We start from the raw sequence: 15,416 nt of genomic DNA, 5'->3' as shown, positions 1-15,416 counted from the left end.
CCAACTGAGCGATTCTGTGATTCTGTGAATAAATTTCAAGAGGTAAGAAGGAAAACGTAAGAAGAAACATGATTTTATAATGTACTTTTTTAGAACAGTATAATGCTATTATACTAATAATATAGTATTATATTCCTATATTATATTCCTATATTATATTCTGGATTCCTAATTCCAGACTTACACTATGTAGAGAGATGGGCAGTGGTAGTGCAGAGGTAAGTGCTGCACGTGTTTTTCTTTAACGAAAATTTCAGTTTTCTGATTTCAGAGCACATTCAAATGTATCCAACCTGTATGTTTGGCCTGCCCTTCAAAGCACTCACAATTTGCAAACACTCCGATGTGTTATACGATGCACTCTCTATGTCGTTATATACACTTAGTGAAAATACCGAAGACAGCCAAGAGTTCGTGCACCCTACAGAAGCCATCTGAAACGGCCTTCCTGCTTGACAGCAAACAGCTGGTAACAGAGCTTTGACTGCATTTTTCCAATGAGTTGCACAACCACCTCATCCTGCATCTCTCTAGGTCACAATTTCTTATTGCTCATGGGAGACTGCCACGTTAGACTGGACTCAATGTCTTCCTAAAGTTAGGAGGACATTATCTGTGCTACTTTCCACTTACCTTACTGCCAGACCCCCAGCCCACTGCCTCATCAAGGTAAGAAATCAGCTTTTCAAGAACCAGTAATCACTGAATCACAGTAATAGGAAATAATAGTCAATTCATTCTGGTTTGGTTGTTTCTAATCACTGTGATCAGAACCTCAATCCCCACCCTAGACAGACTTCGCTTCACAAACCTTCCTTTCAAACATATCACAAACAAGACTCAGCTCCTGTCCTTCCCATGGTAATTATTTTTCCCTCACCTATTTGCTCCCACTGCCACCAGTTGCCAGGCAGGTGTCTTCCAGACAGCGACGCTGTGCTCCCACTTTGTCGCCCTGCAACCACCCATTACCCTAGACCCATAGCACCAGCAAAAACACTGACAGACCTGATGAACCCCCAACATCACTCAGAGCAAGGCTCAAGGTGCCAGTGTCCTACCCACCACAGCTCCTGGTGACAGGAGAGCCGCTACCAGCTGCACAGATTTATACATCGGACTGCATAGCACAGCGCTGCCCATAAAGCATCACCGGCGAACTGAAGCAGTCCGTGCCTTCGCCACTTTTACTATCTTAAACATATTCATTGTAAACTTTAGGCTATCACATTGCCTCTAGCCTGCAAATTATAGCAGGATTCTAATAGGTGCCTCCTGAAATTGGTAATTCTGTGCAAAAGCACTCTGCAACTCAAATTACAATGAATGCATCTGTTAATTCAGCTAATCAGCACTTCTATTAACTACCTACAAAACAGGGAATAGGAACTGTTCGGTGACTCTTATGAGAAAAAAAAATTAAGGTAATGCTGATGCTTTTTTGATGGCACGTCTCATTATAAATAGGTTACCATAATACAATTTCAACAGAAGCAACACTAATGTATATGGCCATTACTGTGTTGCAGACTGATAACACACTAGATAATACACCTAAAGGATGCTGGTTTGAAATACCTGTGTAGATGCAATGTTAGCAGGCAATACCAAAATCCGTCCTTCAATCTTGGTTTGTACGGAACACGTTAACAGTCACTAATTCATTACAAATGAGGATGTTTGTAACCACAACTCTGCATGTATTTTATATAAGACTCTACGGAAACTATCACTGCATTTAGACAAACTCAGAAAACTTAGCTAGCAGATTTTTACATTTTTTGCTCTCACAATGATAAGATTTTTTATTTTACATCTTAGTCAAAACCGGTCTTGTCTGCAATGTGCCTATAGCTATCAGGAAGCTCCAGAGCAAAAGCCAGAAACCTGCAATGAAGGAGACAGGAATCTTAAATTGCTTGAGTCCAGCACTGCCTGCATTCTACTTTTTCACTTCCAATTCATATATCAACTGTTCAACCACAATGGTTTATATTTAACACCGACCATCTTAGCAAAGTCCACGTGGTGTGAATTTACAACCCAGTTGTAAAGAAGGGAAGAAATACATCATACATAGGCTGATAGCAGAGCATACCAAGAGACATTTCCTACTGAGATACATGAAGCTGCGCAGCATCGATCCATCCCGAGACCTCACGTGAGGCAGGGAGACTGCATTTCTCCAAAGCAGAGGATTAGTTTCTCATTACTGCATTGGTGGGTTTGTTGCTGCTTTCCTGTACATAAATCAATAAATAATTCGCTAAGAATTATTAGCTCTGTGTCACAGCATTTCTGCATTCCCACAATGGGGAGCTATAGCTCTGAGATGGACTCACTGTCTCTTTAATGGGGGAAGATGTGGTCAAATCCCCCAGATGAATCACAGTTAAAGAGCGGCAGGAGCAGGAGAAATAAGACATGACATGTTCCATTGCTGCAGCTCATCCTTGCCTTTGGAAAGTAACTACTTTTTTCACAACCACGTTGTCAGTGTATTTCCAAGACCAGTTTTTAAAGCTGAGTCTCATTACATCAGGCTGGTCTTTAATAACGTGGCTATTTACTTTATCAATGGTTTTTGAAGCAGCCTTCAAAGATGCTTGCTTAAAACAGGCTTTCCATCCACTAATTAAACCTTAACAATCCCGTGTAACGAGCAACACATATTTTCCCCAAAAATGTAAATGCCTAAGGTGGCTGCTCATGTCAGCACTGAAGGGAGAGGTCATTTCTGAAGGATCCTCCATCACAGACATCAGAGAACAGTAAAGTCACTGAAGGGCATCCGAAGCAGAAGCAATTTTCTCACAGTCTTGACACCTTCTAGTAAATTAGTCACTTGTCGAGGAAAATGACAGCTATATAGCAACAGAAAAGCTTGTAACGCTCTTCATTTACTGTTAGAAATGTTGTCTATGTCACTGTCAAGCAACAGTAACATCTCCACCCTGTTTTACTCTCCAGTGCCCTATCTCAGGGGCTTTTTGCAAATCATGCTTTAATGAAGTTAAATAACAACTACATTTCTTAGTTCTAAATGCTACTTTTCTCTTACCTGCATGACTGTTTTCTGAACAAGTGTGTCCACTGAAGCCGATATACCAAATGAAAGGCTGTTGTAATTAGTGTAGTACTACTCCAAGACAAAGCCACAAAAACAGCAGCTTCAGACAGCTGTCATGTCTTGGGCTATTCTGCTTATTATTCACAGACAAATTCTGATGTCTTCTGCATGTTATACAGTACGTTTACGTGCAATTTCAGTGAAAACACTCATAGAACAAGATCTATGTAAGGATCTATCTCAGAATCTAGCCTAGAGAAAGGAGCTTAAAAGTAATTTCAGACTTAATTTTCCTTCAGGATAGTAATTGTGTAAATACGTACACATAAACATACACTTTCTTTCTTAAAAAATAATTTATAGACATTCAATGCCCTTATACAACCGGCTAGAGAAAACAGCCACTGACCAGCTAGAGACAACAGCCACTGAAAACAGAAGTCCTCTTATTTACATGACAGTCAGGATACGGACAGCAAATGAAAAATATCTGAAAACAGATGTGCTTAGGAACAGCAAGACTGATCATCTCCAGTGGTAAAAGGGTAATTGCTGTTACACAGCAAAAAAGAAATGGGGCAAATTCATATAAATACTCTTTGGAGAATAAGCACTTACTGGCTAAAGATGCTGACACATCATCCAAGCCAATAACTGTGTGGAGTGGTAGTGATACCTCAAATGTAAACTCATGTGTAGGATGTCTGAATATTGCAGAAAGCATCTATCTGTAACATCTGGCTTTCTTCCACCGACGCCACAGGCTCTCCTGAAAGGACCCACAGACTCACAGAATCATACAATATAATTGGAAAAGACCCCTGAAGATCCAGTGCCTGCTCTAAGCACAACTGACCTCAAAGTTGGAAAAGGCTGCTCAAGACCTTATTCAGTTGAGTTTTCAGTATCTCCAAGGAATCTACAGTCTCTCTGGGCAGTCTGGGAACTTCCCTCACTACAGCCTATGACTGTTATCTTCTGGTATTTCACAGTGCAGTGTGGTGCCATCGTCTCTGTGAACCCCACTCCCATTTCTCCAAGCTCAACAAACCCAAATCACCAGCCTCACCTCATGTTATTTCAAAAGGTCTCCAAAGACCCCCCTAATTCATGGTGAAGGATGATGAGAGGATCCCAAGCTCTCCAGTGTGGAGGACTACAAGCTGATGAGACCTGGCAAGGTGTGTAAGCAAATGCCACCCTCGGCTGAACGGCTGCTCCCTGGCAATGTGGTGACACAGCAGCCCTTCACACAGCCTAGCAGCTCTTGTAGAGTTCAGGTAGCAGCAAGGTGAGGTATTAACAGTAGCTTTATGAAAGTTTCCTTTACTAAACGCTGCTACAGATAAGTTACAGAATCACTGAAAATCCAACAGCTTTTTTATTCAGAAGCAACGTGGTCAGAGTTGCATCTTGGTTTCAGCTGCCCTCTCCATGGAGATGACACCCTTGCTTGTAGGAAACATCTTGGAGAAAAATCTTCCATGGGTTTGATGCGAGTTACAAAAACCACAGCTAAATACAAAAAGTGAACGCAGCACTGAAACAAATTTTGCTTAATTCTACAAGCCTATGGGATTTCCTTTCCTGCATTTACCTCAAAGAAGCACACAGCCCATGGCACTGTTGGAAGACACTCCACAGAGCAAAAGTAAGTGTGATATTTTTCTCTTATACTTCAAGTTCTGTCGGAGTAAGATTAATACAAAGTTCATGCACCTACTGGAGCATAAAGATTACCTTCCCTCCACATGGAAACAGAGGAATACCTTTTAGGACATCTCAATTTACAGAGCTCTCTTTGAAAACCTTGTGGAAAGGCTTGTGGTCAAAACCTAGTTAAAGATATTTACTCCTTTGAGCTTTATTTTAAAACACATTTCTTCTTTCAGATACAGCCCACATACTGTCAGAGCTTTTCTTTCTTGTCCTTTGTTTCCAGATTATATAAAAATTCAATTCATCTTTAAAGAATAGTTTCTACCCTTGCGAAGGAGTAAATTATTATGTCAAGTTTCTTCGGTTAGCATACCTGTATAGCATTTTTTCCCCAATAAAAATTACCTTTTCTTAAAGGTTTTGTTAGATTTCCCAGGAGACTGATAACAGCCAAACACTCCAGCCGTCTGCAGGAACCACTGCAGGCTCTGATCACTCTCTGAACAGGGAAATTCTTCCCAGCACTTGTGTTCAGACAACAGGAGCTCTATATTTTCCAAGTGTTTAATAACGCCAAAGGCAGGAGCCCAAAGCCTTCACCCACGCTGAACACTTTAATAGTCCCAATGGAAATGAGGACTCAGGCAAATTATTAGTGAAATTTAAAATCACGAGGAAATTCCCTTTCCATTTTCAGCACCAAGAATGGATTACTTCACAGAGGCCTACAGATCAATAGTTCTTTTAACGCCCACATGCTTCATCTTTAGGCAGAAAAGCAGGTGACTGTAGAGATACTTAAATACCAAGCATAAATCTCCTCCTATACTCCAAGGATACTATCATGTTACTGGTACTTTAATGTCCAGCACAACAGCAAAACTGTACAATGGGTCCACTTTCCAAAACACTTAAAGTGCTTCAGTCACTTGCTTTCCAATTTAGCTACTGTGAAAGAGTAAAGAGCCTACTTAAATGCCACACTCTCAACACCTTAAATATTTAGAGGCAGCATGGAGAAAGCCTACCCCTTGACTGCAAACCATGTCCACACGCCTCACTGTGTCCTGGCACAGCCTGTCTCACTGAATCTGGCACCAGCACACAGGGACTCCACCGATGGGTCTTCCACCTGCGAGAGGAAATGGTTAACAACTAAGTGATTAAAGCTGGAGAACAGTTAACAGGCAAACACATCAGATACAAATGACCATATACTGTGGAGACTTAAGGAAAAACAATGTCAAAAAGCTGTAATTACTCCTGAAATTAACATTGTGAACTGACATTCAGATGCAAGATTCACCTTTCACAAGTCACATAAAATACACAGGAAATATAGAATCATAAAATGTATTGGGTTGGAAGGGACCTTTAAAGCTCATCCAGTCCAACCCCTGCAGTGAGCAGGGACATTGGTACCAGATCAGGTTGCTCAGAGCCGCATCAGGCCTCACCTTGAATATCTCCAGGGATGGGGCCTCCACCACCTCTCTGGGCAACCCGTTCCAGTGATCGACCACCTTCATAGTGAAGAACTTTTTCCTAACATCCAACCTAAATCTACTCTTTTCTAGTTTAAAACCATTATCCTTCATCCTATTGCTACATGCCCTAGTGAGCAGCTCTTCCCCAGCTTTCTTATAGGCACCTTTCAGGTATTGGAAGTATATATAAATATCTTCAGTAGGCTTTGAAGTCAGGGTTTCCTGGATCCGTTCTCACACAAGTGACGCTGTACCCAATCTGCTCTCCATGCTAGGACGTGTGCCAGTGAAGATCAGGAAAAGCAGCTCTCCATAGCGCTATGCAGAACAGAGCCAGGCAGAGCTGACTCCTGCTTTGGCACCACCTTCAGCTCCCCGCTCTGCTCCGAGACCATGTCCTACAGGATGCGCATGCTGCAGATTTATATGCAAAGATATAATGCTTTTCTATTTACTAATATTGTATAACAGATGGGCCACAGAATTTTAATGAAGGGCGGTGAGTAATTGCCCTATTGTACTATTTGTCTAATCAGAATTTTTTAAAGTGCGTATTATTCACTGGAGTGAGAGCATCAGGGGAAAATACAAGAGTTTCTGCAATAAGCATACAATTATGATTAAGGCAGTTGCGTGCTTGGGGTTCCAAAATAGCTTACATTGATTTTTAGATATTCTGAGGGAGGGGTTCCCAGTAATACCTTTCTTAAACACACTGAAGTCTGAGGTTACCATTTCTAGGAGCTGTGCCCACTGGTGCTTGTTCTGATGATGCCAGATCTACCGAAATCTCCAATTTGAATGTTACATTTACAAATTTTGCAGGGTACACTATTTGGTTATATCTCTGCATTTTCCAGTATTGTGCTGTTTTCTTGTAGGAACTGTGCAGGACAAGAGGAGCGGACACCCACTGGCAAGAGACTGATTCCAAGCTAACACTTTTTACCTGTACACCGGACAGATGGGAATATCTTCACATTCTCTTTCCTCATACAAGGTGTCCGGACATGCCTGTCCCCCATTGGCAGCATCCTGAACGATAATCCTGTACCGGGACTGCTTAACTGCAGTGGCATTGCCTGTAAAATAAAGGGAAAAAATTGCATTCCAGACACAGTTGGCACCCCGAGTCAGTGATCTGGCTGCCTTGGTTAAAAACACACTTTGCATGTCATTTGTATTTTGAAATCATGAGCACTCTGGCACTACCCAAAGAAGGGAGGGAATGGTATGGTGGGTCAAAAGCTACCATTACTGGCTTCAAAATTGCCAGTAGCTCAACAGAACAGCGGCAGGGAGGGTGATAAATCAACAGCCTAAGAGATGCATCAAAAATGTTTATTTGACAGAACATCAAATCAGACAAGAAAATAGGTATGATCAAATACTTAAACACCTGAACAGGAGAAAATAATTTAAAAAACGCCACAACTGTCATAATGGTAGATTTTGTTTCTGAAGACACATTCTGGAGGTCTCAGGCTGCTACCAGTAACCCATCTTTATGGGTCTAGAAATTACAGACAATAACTTCCCGATAGGAAAACCACTGCAACCAACAGAGGCTAACTCTACTTAACCTGTCTCAAAGATCAATCCACCTGGAAACACAGCTCACACAAAATCAGAACACAGCACGGAGGACAAGGATAAGGTTTATCTATATCTCTATAGCTAAAACAAACACAACCCTTCGCTCTGTAAGCAGCAGGTATGAACCGAGAGCTTCAAAAACTGATGCTAGAAAGCTGAAAGGGGATCTCAGTAGAACTCAATAAAGGACTCCAGACCAGGCAAACATCTTTCAATAGTGGACTTCATCAAATTTGTCCAAGAGAGGAAAGCAGTGTGTAAATTAGCCCACTTATAAGTACTATTTTTCCCAGCTGAAGATAAGGCCAAAGCTGCAGTAGCAAATTTACAGTGCATTAGAATAGAAGGAAAACTCAGGAAAAGTAACACCACAAACACAAAGTACAAGTGCAGATAGAGTAAAAATGGTTGGCCCAAGCCATTGCTCCTGTAAATTAAGCTAAACCTTTTTTATCTTCTTTCCACTAGATGTAAAAATAAGTTTCCATCATCTGATGCATAAACTTTATGAAATTTCAAGGGCTTGTCTCCAGTCTTCCCCTCTCTAAACTGAGCAAACCCAGCTCCTCATAGGTCCTACTCCATTACCTCTCATTGCTCACTTTCTTACAACACTGTGCCCAAGGAATCCCACCTGCAGCCTCACCAGTGCACAGCACAGCAACATCTTCAGTGCTTTACGTACAACTGCACGTGAGTTTGACAACCTCAATGAGTTCTAGCATTTCAAACTCTTGACTTTCATTCTTATTGTAGTTTGCTGTATCTCCAGAGGTGCCCGAGGCAATATTGATGTCTCTACTTCCCATTTCATCTTTGTGTAATCAATTTTTTTCTTTCCAAGTTGCACTTTGAGAAATTTCTCAATAATAATTTAATTTATTGTCTATTGTGTTTGCTACCTCTTTTACCTCTGCATCATCCATTAATGTTGTTGTTCAAGCATGCAAGCTGTTCAAATATCACAGAACTGGGGCAACAAGAGTTTTCTACAGGACTCTCCTCGGCTCACGTTCCAGTTTCATCGTGAACAGTGGACACCCATCAGCCAACTGACTGGAAGCAGCTTTGCCAAGAAGGACGTGGGAGTCCTAATGGACAAGCTGACCATGAGGCAGCAAAGAAGGGCCACAGCATCCTGGGCTGCCTTAGGAAGAGCATCACCAGCAGGTCAAGGTGATCCTTTCCCTCTACACAGCACTGGTGAGACATGGGTGCCATGTCCAGTTCTGGGCTCCCCAGGAGGAGGAGGAGGACACGGGGCACACTGAATTGAGTCCAGTGAATGGCCACAAAGACTATTTAGGGACTGGAGCAAGAAGAGAGCAGGGAAGTTGGGACTTTTCAGCCTGGAGAAGGGAAGGCTCACAGGATCTCAACAATGTCTATCAATACCTGATGGCAGGCAGTAAAGGAGACAGAGCCAGACTCTTCACAGCTATATCCACTGTGAGATTTTGCAAGCAGCTGAGTACCCATTTAACAGTGATTTAATTCAAGTCACTGCTCCTCGGCTTCCTGATAAAAGTTTAATGTGTCAAAAATCTACCAGCTCCCTTAATTAGAGCAGCTATGCTGTCAAAAGAGGAGATTACATTCATTGGGCACAATTTGTTCTCAGTAATTCCATACTGGCCGGTTTACCAGAATCTGATTCTTGAAATGTTTATATCTCAAGAAGTAAGTTGTTCTTGTGTTTTCCTACATAACAAAACTAGAATGACTAACCTACAATTTCCTTAACCTTTTTTTTTTTTTTGAGGGGAGGGGGCTGGTTGGTTTGTCTTGGTATTACTGGGTTTTAGTTAGTTCCTTAGGACTCAGCAATTTCTCTCCCAGAAGACAGCCACTGGATGCTGTGGCATTACTTTATTACTTCCTTCCCAATTCACACAGCCCTGCTGACAGGGGAACATCTAATTTATTGAAATACTTATTCTTTAGTCCATTCCTCTGTGGCTGCAGACAGGAAACGACAGCAGTGATTGCACATTCCCCAGGTTGTGTTTTCCTCATTTCTCAGTAAGCAATGGACAAATATTTCATTCAAGTCTTCCTTGGTAGCTTCCAGGTCTCCTACACTCCCGACTGCACAGAACACGTTCCCAAGAGGTGCAGCTACCAATTCGCTCAGTTTGTTGAAGTCTGTCTTCTTTTTTTTTCATGTCTTGCTGATATCACCACCCTTCCCTTCTCCTAAGAATCGTGAACTCTATCACTTCGCGATGATTTTCATTCAAATTATCTACCAGCATTAGAATCTTAGCCATTTCCTTTCTATTAATCAGTACCAAATCTAAATGAGTTTCCCACAGTAATTTTCTCCACCTCAAGAAACTAAATTATCCTCAACATTTATTGCACATTACTCAAATCCCATTTTCAAAATTGAATTTCCTCATTGGCTTTTCTACAGCATTCCTTACAAATGTTAATGAACATAATTTTTATATCTAATTTAGAATTGCTATAGCCTGATTTTCCAGAGTATTAGCATTATGTAGGACTGTCCTTGTAAAGTCGAACTTCAGCTGATTTCAAGTATGGCTATGACTGCTTGCCCTGCTGAATAAAATCAAGCCTCAGAATCTCAAGAGAATCTTAACTTTTGTGTCCTAGACTCTGCAACTCAGATAACGCTGTTTGAGAATTTTGGGGGTGCTTTATCTCTGCTTCCACTCCCACCTCCCTGTCCCACCAGTCTCCTTCTCCTTATACACACATCCATACAACTCCTCCTATCAACACTTTCTTCTCATCCCTCCTCTGCTCTTGCATCTTCCCTTCCCCTGCAGTTGACCCCCAGGAAAGGTGCATCCCCATTCTCAGACGAGGGAAAAGAATCCTGGTTCACTACTGTAAATTCTGCTGTATCTGATCCAGCTTTTACAGGACACATTCAGCTTCATGCTCCTTGCTCATGACCAGAGGGAAAGGTAGAGTTTGGTCAACACAAGACTCTGAGCACACAAATAATGACAGCCTCTCCAAGAATTTCATTATCAAAACCAGAGTTGTCTTCAGTATTTGTGTGCAGAAAAGTGTTTTTGAAGGGATAAGTCTTTAACTTTGGCCAACTCAGATTTAGCGTTTGTTTATGAGAACTGAAAGTGGCAAATCCTTTACAGAAACTGTCTCACACAAGGTCAACGGACTTCCTTACTGTGGCACACCATGCATTTTATCCACTTTTACTCCATCCTATTTCAAATCTGATTTAAGGCATGGGGAAATAAATAGGACAGTTACTACCCAACACCTTGTGTAAACTTGTTTAGAGAATTAAGCAACAGTGAAATTTCTAACCTTTCCCCGTGACAACCAATGCCCAGAAGAGGAGAGGTATTTACAGGTATCATCTTGTTTCAGGAGGGAGATGAAAAATGGTATTCGTTGTTAGGTGTTTGCTTTTTTTTAATCTTCCCATTTTCAATCCATGCTGACAGACCAGAGCGCACATCATCCATGCTGAAAGCAGTTACCTCCCCAGGACACCTTCACCACCAGGTATGGAGGTGATGTACACGCTGCTCATGCAAACCTTTTCATATTCTGAGATCTCCATATTGATCCTTTGATTCTTGTTTCGATTCACCCTCCAAGACCCATTAAAACAGATAAATTATAGGAGACTGCAGTGACAGTTGTCACCTTTAAGTATCTGAAATGGCAGGGAATCAATGACGTGCAACAACCTCCCTGTTCCTGCCTCGCCACCAGGTGTTTGGATCCAATTGCACTTCTTTTGTGAATTATGTTGTCCGTCCATCTGTTATTGCCCTAAGTTCACCGCTGTCTGCACTTCTGAGCTAGGAGATAAACCTTCGACAGGAGACAGCCTGTTGTCTGATGACATTTAAATGCAGGCAAAATGTCAGCTTTTTTTATGGTTAGATAGTAAAGTTGGACGCAGTTTCTCAGATAAACCACAAACAGCTTAACTGGTAAAGTCCTGTATAAACCTGATTTAGTGACTGCATGTTTGTCTAAGCTCTGCTCTTATGCCGGTATGTATTTAATTTTAAATCCTACCTGTTCCTGCTTGATCTGCTTAGCAATTCACCATCTGTATATTGTTTTCATTAAATACAGCTTCTCTATAAAGGAAAACCAAAAACCCCTAAAAAGTCACATACATATAGTGGTTTTGAAATTTCATTATCGTGCTGAGGTTTTAATTGCATAATGCAAATTAAAAAAAAAAAACCAACTGGCAATGCAGTCATATCAATAACAGATCTAGCGAAAAGCAAACTCCCCCACCTAAGAAGTTTTAATTTAGAATTATATTAAAATGATAACACTGCCAAGGAGGTTAAATAATTGATTTCTTCTCATTTTAATTGTAGACTATTATTTAATAAACAAAGTAATTTACCAGGTAATTTATTCTATTTCTTCACAGGCAGCTCATTTAAAGTCTAAATATAAATTCCTAATTAAAACAGGATTCACTGTTTTAGAAAGCAACTCATTTCCTGTAAAATCTAACAAGGACCACGCTAGAGCATCCACTGAAAATCTTTGAAGGGCAAAGAAGCCACCAACAAAAATGTAACATTGAGATAATGGAGAAGTCTTTCATCTGAACAATTAATGAAACACACAAATTTGTCACAAAAACCAGCACTAGATCATTATAAAGAAACTTTGCCAAATACTTACAGTACAAAAGCTCACCAACTAGATCAAAGAAATGTACGGGCAGTGAAAAGTGGAGGAGTTATTTGCACAACCCTGCACACACATTTAGGTTGATCAAGAGAAATAATTTTCATATAATATTGCAATTCCATGTGTAGCCACACAACCCTGGGGCCTTGAACTTCTGACTTTGAAGGCAGAAGCCTCCAACTACTTAATTTATTCCACGTAAAGTGAACTCAACCTCTCCAAATCTGCTCACAAGGATCCCACCACCTGACACAACATAACTGTCAACAACGCTTCAAGTCCAAAACTCATTCAGATGAATGACCCAAAAATTAATAATTGACATGAACTACACAATAGCTGACATGAACTACAACTACTGCACGTTTCTAGGCTAATTCTCTTAACTTTTCCCCAAATTTTAACCTCTTCTTAAAGGCTTACCGGGCTGGCACGCTGTTGGGCAGCGAGTCCACTCACTGAAAGGCGTAACAACACAGTCTTTCTTGCAGGGGAGGAGACACGGACGCACGGTCTCAGGTCTGATGGACTCAGGACATCTATCAATCCAAAGACAAAATACAGTAAAAAATTAAAACTATGGGGAAATTTTTTTACTCCTGAGACTCTCACAGGGCTGTGAGCGTTCTGCCATAACAAAGATATCAATCCTGGTCACAGCAAGTCTCATTTTTCTTCTCTTTTGCACTCACGTAACCCAAGCGTGTTTAGTACACTTCAAAGATTAAAGAAAAAATAATTTTAAAAATGTGGACCTTGGCTTGATGACTACAGGTTAGATCTAACCCTGGCTATGATGCCTAAAATACAAAACTGACTGAAGCAAAACAGATACGTTTGTTACCAAAGAAAGCAAGCAGTTCTGTTTATAACGTAGCCCTGTTTTAACACAACACGCAACAGCCTTCAAGCAAGTGTGCACAAGGACTGATGTGATATTCCTCCACATTCAATCCCTAGGAAATATAAAAACAGCTTAACGTGATCTCTGATCGAGGCCTTGATTGTTATTTTAAAATGTTTTACAACATAATATAGTAAGAAGAGTTCTGTGATTTACTTTTTTTATTCCTTTTTAATTCCTAAATGAAAAGTATCTCATGCATATTCTAATAATAGTTTCAGACACAGTTAATGTATAAAAACTCAAGGAGTGAGAAACAATTTTCTGGGATCAGGAAGATCTTGTATTTCAAAGTGGGGGACCAGAAAAGAAATTAATCTTTTTAAATTTGTATTAATTTCTAGTAGGAAGGTCACTCAAAAATACATAGTAGTGCATCTGACTCAAAATGATCCCATTTGAAAGAGGAATATGCCACTAAACCTCTTCAGAAAAGAAAATAAATCTTACAGTCATCATTCTGTTACTGAGATAGTAATAAGATACTTAGAAGTATAATTTAAAAGAAAATAAATACAAAGAGACATCTTCTCATTAAGCATGATTATCCTAGAGGGCAGTTTTCCATTATCTTAACAGAAGATGGCGAAATATTTTTCTGCAAAAAATTTCGTTTTATTTGGCTTCCTGTGCCTTGCACCTTCTTTGGATATGGTATAATTTTTCTTCATGTAGTCAGGAAAACTGCAGAATACAAAAAAACAGAGTATACCAACAAACAGAAGTTATTTATTTACATAACATTTCCCATTGCTGAAGCCATATTAACAGTAGACTTTCACCACAGCAGTTATAAACCTAAACCTTTCTCAAGTCCCCAGTACACAGATCTCTTTGCAGGATTTTTCCACCACTGAAGTTCTGTTTTCCCTCCACGTACTTCATGGGAATATTTACTTATCCCCTTCAGTTCCATTTCCCCTTGCACCATCTCAAAAGCGGAGGGGGCAAACAACTATTTGAGACACTATATAGCTCTATAAACAATATGTTTAATTAGGTAAAGTTACAGCGTATCAATGGATTCTAGCTATAAATGAATACTAGATTTCTCTCCTTTTATTTAATTAATCTCATTAACCTCAAGAATTTTAATTAACTTTACTGAAATCAACACAGTCTGCTTATACGAACAGGATTGTTTTGAGAGCCACAGTAAGAAATGAAACTTGGTTGTAAGTCTCTAGACTCATTAACAGTGCAAAAAATAATTAGCAATGTCTTGATTTTTTGATATTAGGGAAAACATCTGTGCTACTTATTTTCCTCATTTAGTAAAGCAAAGCAAAATTCATAATATTTGTACTGCAGAATACATAATTTTGTCATGCTGTTATCACATTATAAATCAACTGAATGGTATAGATCACACATATGGTTCTGCCTTACTGTGATGTAAATGTAATGCAAACTCTATTTACTTTTTCTATTTTATTAGGGCATTGTTAATAATGTATTGACGAATAGTGTATTCAGATCTACTTTATATTTTCCTCACACCTGTCCTTCAGGAAAAGTATTTGCAGAAAACTGTAAACCAGAATAACAGAGGAGCTACAGGAAAACATCAACACGACTAAAAACATGCATTTTGCCTGGATTTGCACAGAAAACTAAAGATGGTCTAGCTATATATTTCTGTTACATATTAGCATCCCTTTCATAGTAGTGATGGAGTAGTAGCTGGAGAATTAGTCCTGAAATGAAATTCTTTTCAATGCTGCAGATTCTGTATGCTAACACCTTCATGTGTCATGTATTGTCACTACAAATAATGACTAAAAATCTTTCTTTAAATACCTTTTAGGTGTGACCTGGCCAGAACTGCTCTTCCTGCAGAAGACTTTCCTGGTCTGGACGCCCACTCCACAAGTGGCCTCTCCGCTCCAGCTCACGGTTGTGTTGAGCGCGGCCGCCAGCGCGTCCTCAGAGCAGGAACTCCAGGGAGAGGCTTCCCAGAAGAAATGCACGCAGGGGTGGTCATTACAGGCACGGTGCTCCTGCAGGGCTCGGTCAGGAGGACAGG

General features: G+C 40.3%; 1 protein-coding gene across 1 annotated transcript in view; it reads right to left on the bottom strand.

Annotated features, from left to right (window-relative positions):
- Positions 1-5,757: 5,757 nt before the first annotated feature.
- Positions 5,758-15,416, bottom strand: part of LOC104544042 (thrombospondin type-1 domain-containing protein 7B-like) — a gene marked incomplete at both ends in the record, with an annotated part of 63,809 nt that continues 54,150 nt past the window's right edge. Inside the window, 4 exons of the mRNA XM_010188785.1 lie at positions 5,758-5,861; positions 7,166-7,298; positions 12,910-13,025; positions 15,191-15,416. The exon at positions 15,191-15,416 is cut by the window's right edge and continues 8 nt beyond it. Of these exons, the coding sequence (XP_010187087.1) occupies positions 5,758-5,861; positions 7,166-7,298; positions 12,910-13,025; positions 15,191-15,416 (579 nt within the window). The remainder of the gene's footprint in view (positions 5,862-7,165; positions 7,299-12,909; positions 13,026-15,190) is intronic.

Source organism: Mesitornis unicolor, unplaced genomic scaffold (genome assembly GCF_000695765.1).
Source record: "Mesitornis unicolor isolate BGI_N332 unplaced genomic scaffold, ASM69576v1 scaffold21117, whole genome shotgun sequence".
Taxonomy (NCBI): Eukaryota; Metazoa; Chordata; class Aves; order Mesitornithiformes; family Mesitornithidae; genus Mesitornis; species Mesitornis unicolor.
Note: the sequence above shows the minus strand (reverse complement) of the source record. Positions and strands in the feature narration are given on the sequence as shown.